At 39.5% G+C, this 12,526-nt stretch overlaps 1 protein-coding gene across 1 annotated transcript; it reads left to right on the forward strand.

The window, feature by feature from the left end:
* Window positions 1-7,356: 7,356 nt before the first annotated feature.
* On the forward strand, window positions 7,357-9,798 carry LOC122053831 (aluminum-activated malate transporter 10-like). Its single transcript, XM_042615777.1, has 5 exons — window positions 7,357-8,224; window positions 8,322-8,462; window positions 8,574-8,846; window positions 8,954-9,219; window positions 9,311-9,798. Exons 1-5 carry the CDS (start codon window positions 7,978-7,980, stop codon window positions 9,788-9,790), a joined length of 1,407 nt encoding a protein of 468 aa, XP_042471711.1. The 5' UTR covers window positions 7,357-7,977; the 3' UTR covers window positions 9,791-9,798.
* Window positions 9,799-12,526: the final 2,728 nt, after the last annotated feature.

The raw sequence follows: 12,526 nt of genomic DNA on the forward strand, positions 1-12,526 counted from the left end.
GAATGTAACTTGAGTTTCACCTTTTGTAATGTACAAAATTGGAGCGGTGGAAGGTCCACTCGAGACGGAGTTACGAGGAGGGTGCGAGCAACACATGACAGTCAAAGGGAGGAGCTTGAGGAAGCTATTGACCCTACGTTGACCAACCGATCTTCTCATTGGCTTGAGAAGATCGTATTAGGGCCATGACTAATCACAAAAATTTAATTAATTGCTTGTGTGTGTGTGTGTGTGATGCATGCTAGATTAGTAATTAATTAGTGCCTTAACGATTAAATTAGATCTAAATCGCGCACATGATGCACCTCCACGATTAGATTAGATCTAAATCACGTATATGATACACATCGTCGATTAGATTAGATCTCAATCACGTTAACTCAAAATGCCTACCATGCCGTGATACCCATCACTACCTCGATCACATGTTGTTGTTGAATCTGCCAAAGCAGAGCAACGCATATTATCTTGGTAGGGTGCGGAGGGACAATATTGGTCTCGCTTATCAACGCATGGGTGAGTACAATTAGATTGAGTAATTAGTCAACTCAATTGGATCGAGTTTAACTATAGGCATTTTCCAATGGTTGGTAGATAGGTCAAAATCACATTTATATTAATTCTTGGGCGATTTAGCCAAAGCTAACTCAAGTTTTAATATATATGCGGATCTTGATCCTATAAACAAGAGTTGCATAGAGATGTAATTGGTAATTAGTTACCTACCAATCATACTAAGTCTTGGGCGATTTAGCCAAAGCTAACTCAAGGCGTAGTATGATGTGGATCTTGTCCCACTTGAATTGTAAAATTCAGTGGGAGCATCATTTAATTAAAGACCTAATTAGATGATTAATTAGAATATGATATTTATTTTTCTACATTTTTCTGTTGTAGATTACCATGTCGTCAAACACGAACTCCTTCTCCCTGCGTTCTGTCCTCGATAAGGACAAGCTCAATGGAGCTAACTTCCTGGACTGGTACAGGAACCTGAGAATAGTTCTCACACAGGAACGAAAACTGTACGTCCTGGAGCAGCCCATTCTTGAGGCATCTCCTGCCACTGCCACGCGAGCTGATCGTGATGCTTACAAGAAGCATCAAGATGACACATTAGAAGTGTCATGTCTTATGCTCGCGACCATGAACTCTGAGCTTCAGAAGCAACACAAGTTGATGAGCGCTTATGATATGGTTGAACATCTTCATCAACTATATCAAGGACAAGCGAGGCACGAGAGATTCGAGATCTCTAAGGCACTGTTTCAGTGCAAGATGCAAGATGGGACTCCCGTAGGCCCCTATGTACTCAAAATGATTGGGTACATAGAAAACTTACAGAGGTTGGGATTCCCACTTGGCCAAGAGCTGACCACTGACCTAATCTTGCAATCCTTGCCCGATAGCTATAATCAATTCGTTCTAAATTATAACATGAATGAAATTGACAAGCCACTGCTTGAGCTTCTGAGTATGTTGAGAACTGCTGAGATCAACCTTAAGAAGGTTAAGCCCAACTCCATTTTGATGGTGCAAAAGGGAAAAGGCAAGGGCAAGCCTAAAGGTAAGGGAAAGTCTCAAGCTAAAGGAAAAGGCAAGACACTGAAACCCAAAGGAGTGGTCGCCAAGGATGCTACCCGCTTCCACTACGGTCAGACCGGGCACTGGAAGAGGAACTGCAAAATCTACCTGGAAGATCTTAAGAAGAAGAGAAGTGAGACTTACACTTCAGGTATATATGTATAGAAGTCAATCTATTTATTTCTTCATCATGGGTATTAGATACCGGATGTGCTTCTCACATTTGTACTAATGTGCAGGCGCTGAGAAATAGCAGGGTATTGACGAAGGGCGAGGTGGACCTACGAGTAGGCAATGGAGCACAGGTTGCTGCTGTTGCTGTAGGAACTTATTCTCTATCTCTGCCCTCTGGGCTTGTACTAGAATTGGATGATTGTTGTTATGTGCCTGCTTTGACTAAGAACATTATAACAGTTTCTTATTTAGACAAGAAAGGCTTTTCATTTATAATAAAGAACAAATGTTGTTCAATTATTTAAATGATATGTTCTATTTTAGTGCTCCTCTGATGAACGGACTCTATATTCTAGACCTTGAGAACCCTATCTATAACATAAGACCAAGAGGTTCAAGTCAAATGACATGAACCAAACCTATATCTGGCACTGTCGCTTAGGTCATATAAATGTCAAACGCTTATCCCAACTCCATAAAGATGGCTTGCTGGACTCATTTGATTTTGAATCATATGAGACATGCGAGTCATGCCTACTGGGCAAGATGACCAAGACTCCCTTTAGTAGACACAGCGAGAGAGCGACTGATTTGTTAGGACTTATACATAGTGATGTATGTGGACCTTTCAATGTCGTTGCTTGGGGTGGTTATAGGTACTTCATTACATTTACTGATGATTTCAGTAGATATGGTTATGTGTATATGATGACACATAAGTCAGAATCCTTTGAAAAGTTAAAGGAATTCAAGAATGAAGTACAAAACCAACTTGGCAAGAGTATTAAGATACTTCGATCAGATTGAGGTGGTGAATACCTTAACCATGAGTTTCATGACTATCTAGCTGAGTGTGGGATTCTATCTCAACTCGCTCCTCCTGGAACACCACAGTGGAATGGTGTATCCGAAAGGAGGAATCGCACCTTATTAGATATGGTATGGTCTATGATGAGTCACACAGTTCTTCCCATGTATCTTTGGGGCTATGCTCTTGACACAGCAGCCTTCATTCTCAACCGAGTTCCATCTAGGCTGTAATAAAGACACCATATAGGATATGGACTGGGAGAGATGCTCAGGTGACTTTTATGAGGATTTGGGGTTGTGAGGCTTACGTTCGACGTCAAGTCTCGGACAAATTGAGACCCAAATCCGATAAGTGATATTTTATTAGATATCCCAAGGAAACAAAGGGATATTACTTCTACATTCCCATTCAACACAAGATAGTTATGGCTAAGACTGGGTATTTCTAGAAAGGGATTTTGTTTCTAAAAAGACTAGTGGGAGTATGTTCGATCTTGAAGAAGTTCAAGATGTGAACCATAGCACTGAAGTCTCGATGGAAGTTGAACTGGAACCACAAAGTGTTGTGGATGATGTTGTTCCACAAGGAGTTGAGGAACAACAACCAGTTCAAGTAGACCTACCTCTTCGCAGGTCTGATAGGGTGCGTCGTCAGCCTGAGAGATATTCATTTCTCTTGTCTGACCATGATGACGTTGTACTCATTGAGAATGCGCCTACCTCCTATCAGGAAGTTGTGATGAGACCAGATTCTGATCAATGGCTAAAGGCCATGAGATCCGAGATGGAATCCATGTACACTAACCAAGTATGGACTTTGGTTGATCCACCTGAAGGGGTCAAACCATTGGGTGTAAGTGGGTCTTTAAGAGAAAGACTGACATGGATGGACTTATTTATAAGGGTCGCTTGGTAGCTAAAGGTTTCAAGCAAATTCATGGTATTGACTATGATGAAACCTTTTCTCTAGTAGCGATGTTTAAATCCATTCGGATCATGCTTGCTATTGCAGCGTACCACGATTATGAGATCTGACATATGAATGTCAAAACCGCAATCTGAATGGAAACCTGCTCGAGGATGTGTACATGACACAACCTGAGGGTTTTGTAGATCCACAACATACTGGCAGAGTATGCAAGCTGCATAGGTCCATTTATGGACTAAAGCAAGCTTCTCGGAGCTGGAATCTTCGATTCGATGATGCAATCAAATAGTTTGATTTCATCAAGAATGAAGATGAACCTTGTGTCTACAAAAAGGTTGTTGGGAGCACAGTTGTCTTCCTTATATTGTATGTGGATGACATACAACTCATTGGGAAAGACATCCCTTTGCTGCAGTCTATCAAGACTTGGCTAGGGACTTGTTTCTCAATGAAGGACTTAGGTGAAGCATCCCGTATTCTAGGCATACAGATCTATAGAGATAGATCTAAGAGATTGCTTGGCCTAAGTCAGAGTACATACATTGACAAGGTACTACTACGGTTTGCCATGCAGAACTCCAAGAAGGGATTTTTGCCAATGTCACATGGTGTGAGTCTTTCGAAGACTCAAGGTCCCTCTTCTAGAGAGGAGAGAGACCGCATGGATAAGATCCCTTATGCTTCAGCCATAGGATCTATTATGTACGCTATGCTATGTACTCGTCTTGATGTCTCGTATGCTTTAAGCATGACGAGCATATACCAGTCAGATCCAGGTGAAAGTCACTGGATAGCGGTCAAGAATATTCTTAAGTACTTGAGAAGGACTAAAGAATATTTCTTGATATATGGAGGCGATGACGAGCTAGCTGTAAAGGGTTATAGTGATGCTAGCTTCCAAACTGACCAGGATGATTATCAATCGCAGTCTGGGTTCGTGTTTTGTATAAATAGTGGTGCTGTGAGCTGGAAGAGTTCGAAGCAGGACACAGTCGCTGATTCTACAATAGAGGCCGAGTATATTGCTGCATCAGAAGCAGCAAAGGAGGCAGTTTGGATCCGCAAGTTCATTACTGAACTTGGGGTGGTTCCTAGCATAGCTGATCCCATAGAGCTCTATTGTGACAACAATGGAGCAATAGCACAGGCTAAGGAACCTCGCTCACACCAGCGGACCAAACACATACTACGACGCTTCCATCTCATTCGAGAGATTATCGATAGAGAAGATGTGAAGATTTGCAGAGTACCCACTGAGACTAACATCGTAGATTCCTTGACCAAGGCTTTGGCACAGAGAAAGCATGATGATCACACTAGGTCATTAGACCTTAGAGCCTATACTGATTGGCACTAGTGCTAGTGGGAGATTGTTAGTTAGAGCCCTAGAGCCAATCATTTGATGATTGTTGTATGAACTCATTGTATCATATTTCTTATGTATATAAAGGCATTTGTTTATGGTTATTATGCTTACTTGTATTGGTGCCAAATAACTAAGTATAATAGCGTCCTTGAGTAAAAAGTTCTTACTTATATCAATCGATTGGTTGAATCGATAGTGAGATGATATAGGGAACACTACTCTTAATCATTCCTAATCAAGCATTAACATTCAGGGACAATGTTAATGCGACGAGACTAGCATGTAGGTCAACTCGATGACTTGATCTCACAAATCATGGATATGGAGATATCAAGTTGACACATGGGTATGCATTGGAGAATGTATACTGAATGACCCGCCATGAGAAAATATCATGGATCGTTATATGAGTGTCATATACTTTCTCATGTGGCTATTAGTATGACTATTAGTCCTTGGACCTGAAGTCACCATGGTTCCCTACATAAGGAGTTACATACTTTGGCTTCGTCAAACGTCACCCGTAACTGGATAGACTATAAAGGCGATTACTGGTATGTAACGAATTATGCGGAGGGATGTGAGTGATGTAGATGAGATCTATCCCTCCTATATGACGGGAGTGACATTATTATTCTTGATAGAGTGAGACCACTAAGTGCATGGCCATACCCAAATGAGTCAATATGAGATGTTGAGCTCATTTGATTGAGTGAGTCTACTTGGAGTTCAAGATTTAGATTGATTAGAGGATGATACGGTTTATGTCTCACATTGATCAATCTAGATGTCTAGGACATTGTCATATATTGTGAAGAGTCACAATTAGTAGTCACAAGGTGATGTTGGATCTCAATATTCTTATAACTTGGGTAGTAATGATGTGTTGCTAGATACCGCTCATTACTTATGCTTCTAAAAGTGTTTAGGAGCATTTCCAACGTTACAAGAACCTATAGGGTCACGCACAAAGGGCAATTAGATAGAGATTAGGTTCATTTGATGAACCAAGAGGATTAGGTTCATGTGATGAACCAAATTGGATTAAGAATAATCTAAAGTAAACTAATTGAGTTGGACTCAATTTGATTTATGTGTTAAATGAGTCTAATTTGAACTTAAACTCATTGAGCCAATTTAATTCAATGTATAGAGATTCATTAAATTAAAATTGACTTGAATCAATGGTTAGATTTGATCAACCATGGGAGAGAAGTGGTTAAATTTGACTTGACTTGAGAGGAAGATAAAAGTCAAGTTTGATTTGACCATTGCCACCTCATTTGTGAGTTAGATTAAGTGGACTAATGATGATGTGCCACCTCATCAAGGCCACTTATGTGTGTGTGCCACCTCATGAGGGAGACCAAGAGTTGTGACCCTTGGTATCCCATGGAGGTTTAAAACCCTTTTGATGTGGCCGGCCACATTATTGGAGCATTTGGTGCTTTGTGTAACCTCCTTTTTCTTCCTCTCTACCTTTCTTCTCTCCCTCTCCTCCACCATTACTGATCCTCTAAGGTTGCTAGCACATCTTTAGAGGTTCTCTCCATCGATTTATTCGTGTGGATACACATAGAGGGTTGTACACTTGACAACCTTGTGATCCGGCGAACCTTGGACGAGCGGGATACGCGAAGGGCTTCGCTACAACGGTATAAGTCTCTTCCTTGTAGATCTAGTGTAGATCTAGGCTAGAAAACATGTACACGAAGTTTTTACGAAATTTTATAACTTCGCATGGATCCGGTGACATGAGATTCGGGATTTCCGCAACGCAAAAAGCGATTTATACGGTCCGAAAAGCCCAACACATCATACCCACTCAAACACTATCAAAGGATTTCTTAAAGCTTCCTGAGTAATCACTATGCCCAACAATCTTGATTCTTGATATTATATGATGATCAGTGAGTTCAATTTGGTTGAAATTCATTGACTGCCTTAGACACATCAAGACCTACCACGACCACTGCGTTTTTTTGCATACTCTTGACTCTCAATATACCCTTAAATTGTAAATTTCAAAGTTTGGATTTAATCTTGTGACTTTTTAAAATTTGCACGGCTGAGTAATTTTGGAACAAATTCACTAAGACAGACTTGAGATCATCAGACTCACTTTAAAACAGTACTAAAGGATTCGTTAGTGCCTCTTGAGTTTTACCATGCTTAATGGTACTAATTCTAGATATTATATAACTATTAATGAGTTTTAGTTAAAATTTATTGATGGCTCTAGACACATCATAATCAACTTAACCTAGGATTATAATTGTGTTTCTTGGATTCTTCTGACTTTCACCACGCTCTCCAACCTAAATTATATTCCAAAGCTTGATTCCATCTTGTAACTTTTTGAAACAATCTTGAAAACTTTTGGAACAAACTCACTACGAGATCTAGGCATATCATACTCACTCCAAACACAATCAAAAGATTTTTTTGGAGCCTCTTGAGTCTCACAATGCCCAACAGTCCAGATTCTAAATATTGTACAACCATAGAAATTAACTGATGGCCATAGACATTCAGAACCGACAATGTGAGAAAAAGAATATTTTCACGACGGCTTTAATTTACTTTCTCAAAACGGCCAGATGAAGAACGTGCTGCCTACCAAATAACTAACAGAACCCATGTTTGCCACAAAATGACTAAATAAAATCAAAACTTTCGTACATGCCATCTCGAACGGTGATACTTCGTCAATCCTTCAGAAAAACAACGTACGTACGTTACATTCTGTATCGTTGCAAATGTGCGTCAATCTTCAGCCTATACATGCCAGTACTCTTCTCATAGCTAACAGTGGTCGTATGTTGACGACAAGTTGCTTTCCCACAAAAATTAGCGTTGCTTTCCCGCGTGACATCTCCCATTGTACGTGATAATTTGTCACTCCCTCAGAAAAAAAACATTGTTCATTCATGTCCCTGGGCCACGAATGCGCATGTGGTTGACCAACAGTCAATTTGGGCAATTCGCTAACTCAAAGCGAAGCTGCTCTTCACATCCCCCAAATAGAAACTTCAGCCTCTATATATGCCAGTACTCTTCTCATAGCTAGGACTCCAACTCGATCGGCAACCAAGTGCTACCCGACTCCGACAGGATGGCTGGGGCTTGGGGTCGACTGGTTGAGTTTGGAGTAGAAGTGAGATCGAAAGTGTTAGCGTTTGCTGAGAAATTTTGGAGGATGGGTGCAGATGATCCGAGGAAGGTCATTCATGGTGTTAAAGTAGGGGTTGCTCTCTCGCTCGTCTCCCTTTTTTACTATATTCGCCCCATCAATGATAAATTCGGCAGAAACACCATGTGGGCGGTGATGACCGTCGTCGTGGTCTTCGAATACACTGTCGGTGAGCACAACGACTAAGAGAAGTGATCTCTATTTAATTTGTTATCCTCACTAGTAGAATTTTAAATAAACGAGATGATAGCAATACACGGTCGCAGGTGGTTGCTTGTACAAGGTAATCAACAGAGGAATAGCCACGCTCAGCGGCGGCAGTCTTGCGCTGGCCGCCCACTGGATGGCAGCCAAGTCAGGGCCAAAGGCGGAGCCAGTAATTCTTAGTGCCTTAGTATTCCTTTTTGGTAAGAAAATTAATGAATCTATATATGTACGTAGGCATGGCTTGTGTGGACCGATGTCTATTTACTTATTCGGCCTATTTCTAATGATCTTTTCTTCGTTGTGTGTATCAGCTTTAGCTGCGACTTTTTTCCGATTCATGCCGACTGTAAAGGCACGGTTCGATTACGGCATCACCATATTCATCCTCACCTTTAGCTTGGTGGCCTTATCGGGCTCTCACGTCGATGATCTGACGAACTTAACAGTGGAACGCATATCGACTGTCGGCATTGGCATTGCTACCACAGTCTGTGTTTGCATTTTTGTCTGCCCTGTTTGGTCAGGCCAAGAGCTCCATTTTCTCATTTCTAGGAACTTGGAAAAACTTGCTGAGTCCTTAGAAGGTATACATATATCTTCCATCCCCTCATTCATTCATTCTGAATCATAAATTTGAAAGTTTGAACTGAGAAGTGTCTTCGAATCAATGTGAATCATTAATTATTGACAGGACTAGTAGAAGATTACTTTCCTATAAACGGTGACAGCATGGACAGGGCAGAAATAGCTTCTAAGAGATCACATAGCTACAAGTGTGTTCTGGACTCGAAATCATCTGAGGATTCATGGGCGAGTTTGGCGAGGTGGGAACCGGCACATGGATGGTTTAAATTTGGGCACCCATGGCAGCAATATAGCATGGTGGGAGTTGCCATGAGGCATTGTGCCTACTGTGTAGAAACGTTGCATGGGTGCGTTAACTCAGAGACGATTAAGGTGATTAATTAAGAAACTCATTATAGTTAATTCATCTCCGACGACTCCATTATTTAAAATAAGAAATTAAGCCACATTGATTTGATGACAGAGACCGGAATTCTGGGAGAAACATCTGAGAGACGTTTGCATGAAACTGAGCTCAGACTCGTCCAAGGTCTTAAAGGAACTGTCGAGTTCCGTGAAGACGATGAAGAAGTCTCCTAGTGTCAATTTATTGGTCTTGGAGATGAAAAATTCAGTGGAAGAGCTTCGGATTTCTTTGTCATTATTGACCGAGCAGTTGCCGTTTATACAGACAAGGCCAGCAAAGTCAAGTGAATTAGGGAACGAGAACAGCAGCTTCATCGACGACCGTGACGTGGCTGTTGTATTAATGCCTCTAACGGAAGCCATGGCACTTGTGACGATGACAGCGTTGCTCATCGAGATATCGACGAGGATCGAAGGAGTCGTCGAGGCGGTGGCTACCGTCGCAGAGCTTGCATGCTTTAAGCCAATCGGAAACGACGAGTCCCGTTCAAAAGTGCAGGCGGGAGAGCAAGAGTTGAAACCCTTTCATCAAGTCTGATAGGTACAAGAAGGGCATGAGGTGTAAAAAAAAATGTGTTAATTTTTTCAAAAAACAATAGATGCAAAATTGATGTAGGATCATTTTTTAAAAAATTATTTTATAATTTGAATAGAAAATTATAGTTTAAAAGACTTGATACAATTGGTATTATGTTCGCACTAGGTCAACAGGATTTATTTACGTGGTCCACTCTCAAGTCTTAATGGATTATACTCTCGATTGCCCGAGCCTAAGCGAGCTGCTAGCGTTAAACTCTCGAGCACTCGAGTGTCTGACCTTTCGAGTACTCAAAAGTCGAGGGCTCAGGAGCCTGAGTAGCCCAATTACACCTAGGAATCAGGGGCTTTAAGAGCTCGAACTCAAGCATGATGGCAACAGATAAAAAGGGATGTGTCTAGACCTGACTCCGGACGAGTACTAATCTAATCCAGCCATGACCCATAACTAGGTCAATAGGTTGATTCCTCGTTGACTCCGTTAAGTAGGCAAAAACTAGGACCGACCTATTTAAACTAGTTAGGGTTTTGATCCAAAATTAATCATGAACTGATGGGTCAATTTTTTTTTAAACCAGTTTCGACTGTTGGACTAACAATTCCGGCTATTGAGAAGTTTTTTTTTAAGTTTGAGATTATTTAATTTTTTTTTATTAATGATTATGATTTTGTCTCCATTATTCTCTAAACTCTATGAATAAATAGTTCATTTAATTATTTTCACATCATATTATCTACTCTCTTCTCTAAATTCTGAAATATTGATCATTTTTTACTTCAATTCTCTAATTCTAATGGAAGGGGTTTCATCTCGGTCTTAGAAAGACAATGAAATATTCAATCCAAATGTGGATCTCGACGATATTTAATTTTTTGATAATGAACTACAACAACCTTGGAAACCTGAGACACAAGAAAATACTAAAACTTCTAAGGTTTGGGATACTACATCTTTAAAATCGTCTACTTTTAGTAAGTATTTTGAGAAATTCACTTGAAATGCAAAAATGGTTGGCAAAATATTAAACAATATCAAATGTAAAAAATAGTTTAGCCAAAAATTGAGGTACTTTATAAGGATTATGAAAATCTTATAAAAAAAATACTAATGAGATGACGCTAGATAACTTCATGTATATGGGAAAATAATTTAAAAAATTAAATAAAAATATGGTCCATTGTAGATGTGTTTATAAATTAATCTTTATATATTTTATAATTTATTTCTTTCATGAGAGGTACTGCATCATTTATGTAATCCATTTTTTAATTATTAATGTCATTCAATGCTAGCAACTATATGAATTTAATAAACTAGCTATTAAAAAAGTAGCTTTACAAAATACACTAAAAAAAACTGTTATAATGATGAATATTTATGACTAACATTTTTTGTTACTAATTTGTGACAAATTTTACAAAAAAAAAAAAAAAAAATATAAAGTATCTCAAATTATCAACTAATTTTATGATAAATTATTTTAGTCTTAAATTATCAACAAAATATAATTCATCGCTAGTCATTGGAAATTAGCGATGAACTTCAATATTTGTCACGCCTCAGGTAGTTCCTGTCATAAGAAATTTTGACAGCATCTCCCCTGTACGGGTGACAATATGAAACTATTCTACAAAGCCCTCATAACAATGCAATAAATGCAATCATGCATATGATGCAAATGACATGGTCAACCCTGACGCCAGTCAGCTATCTCACACACGATGGTGAGACCGAGTGGGTAGGGCTATGACAACTTTGCACTCTGCCGTCATTACTCCTGATGAGTGACCGAGTGGACAGGATGCTGTCGGAGTACACCTATCCTCCTACTCCAAATCATAAGTGGGGGAGCTCAATGCTCTCATCTCCCTGAGACAATCCATAGGAGGGATCCCTGACGGCTACCACGCTGCGTCACCACTACCCATGAGCAGACCAGCAGAGCCAAACAGAGCAAAACTGCTACACACCCTAACTGATATACCACTAACCCATGAGTGGTTGTATGTGTAGATCCATGTAACTGGTGATGTGCTCAACAATAATGGAGCTGCCAATCGCTCATCATGCAATTATCCGAGATGGTGCATGACACTAATCATGAAATAATCAGATCTAGGTACCTATGTCAGATATGGTAAATGACTAGTCCGGTGTATCGTAAGGCATGTTATTGTTAGAGTGTATACTAAAAACCTAGCTTTTGTAAATATTTATTTTGAAATAAAAGAATCACATTGGTCAAATGTTTACATTTTATTTGTTAAATGTAGTTGTTCAATTAATTTATATTGTAGATAACATGGTGTGTGGTGTCACTCACAGAAGATCATGTTATCAGTTTTTTATAAATTATAAACAGTTGCTCACGACTAAAATGGAAAGGAACAAACCATTGGAATAGTCGTAGTATAATTAGGTATTAGTTTATCTTGACTAAAAAATTACACTAGTACACTCTAAGTGTATTGAGTAGGACTATTTTAGGTAAGTTCTTTTTATACTGACTTAATAAAAGAACTAGACCTTAGTTATTATGGAAGTTTGCGCTCTTAATCCTAATATAATAACAAACACATATATTTAGTATTTATTTCTTTAACTTATCAAAGGGTGAGATTTAGCTCGATAAATCAATAGGCCCGATAAATTGGGAAATGATATTACTTATAGTGTGTGTTGTTGATTATAGAAGGAAACTGTGTCCTAGTTATCTAGGTTGAGAATGCCCCCAAG

Source organism: Zingiber officinale, chromosome 3A, assembly GCF_018446385.1.
Source record: "Zingiber officinale cultivar Zhangliang chromosome 3A, Zo_v1.1, whole genome shotgun sequence".
In the NCBI taxonomy this organism is placed as follows: Eukaryota; Viridiplantae; Streptophyta; class Magnoliopsida; order Zingiberales; family Zingiberaceae; genus Zingiber; species Zingiber officinale.

Bases quoted from the DNA above. Each gene is read 5' to 3' on its own strand.
- LOC122053831 (XM_042615777.1), top strand. From the start codon at position 7,978: ATGGCTGGGGCTTGGGGTCGACTGGTTGAGTTTGGAGTAGAAGTGAGA. The intron at 8,463-8,573 runs GTAAGAAAATTA...TGTGTGTATCAG, and splicing joins TGCCTTAGTATTCCTTTTTG to CTTTAGCTGCGACTTTTTTC. The intron at 9,220-9,310 runs GTGATTAATTAA...ATTTGATGACAG, and splicing joins TTAACTCAGAGACGATTAAG to AGACCGGAATTCTGGGAGAA.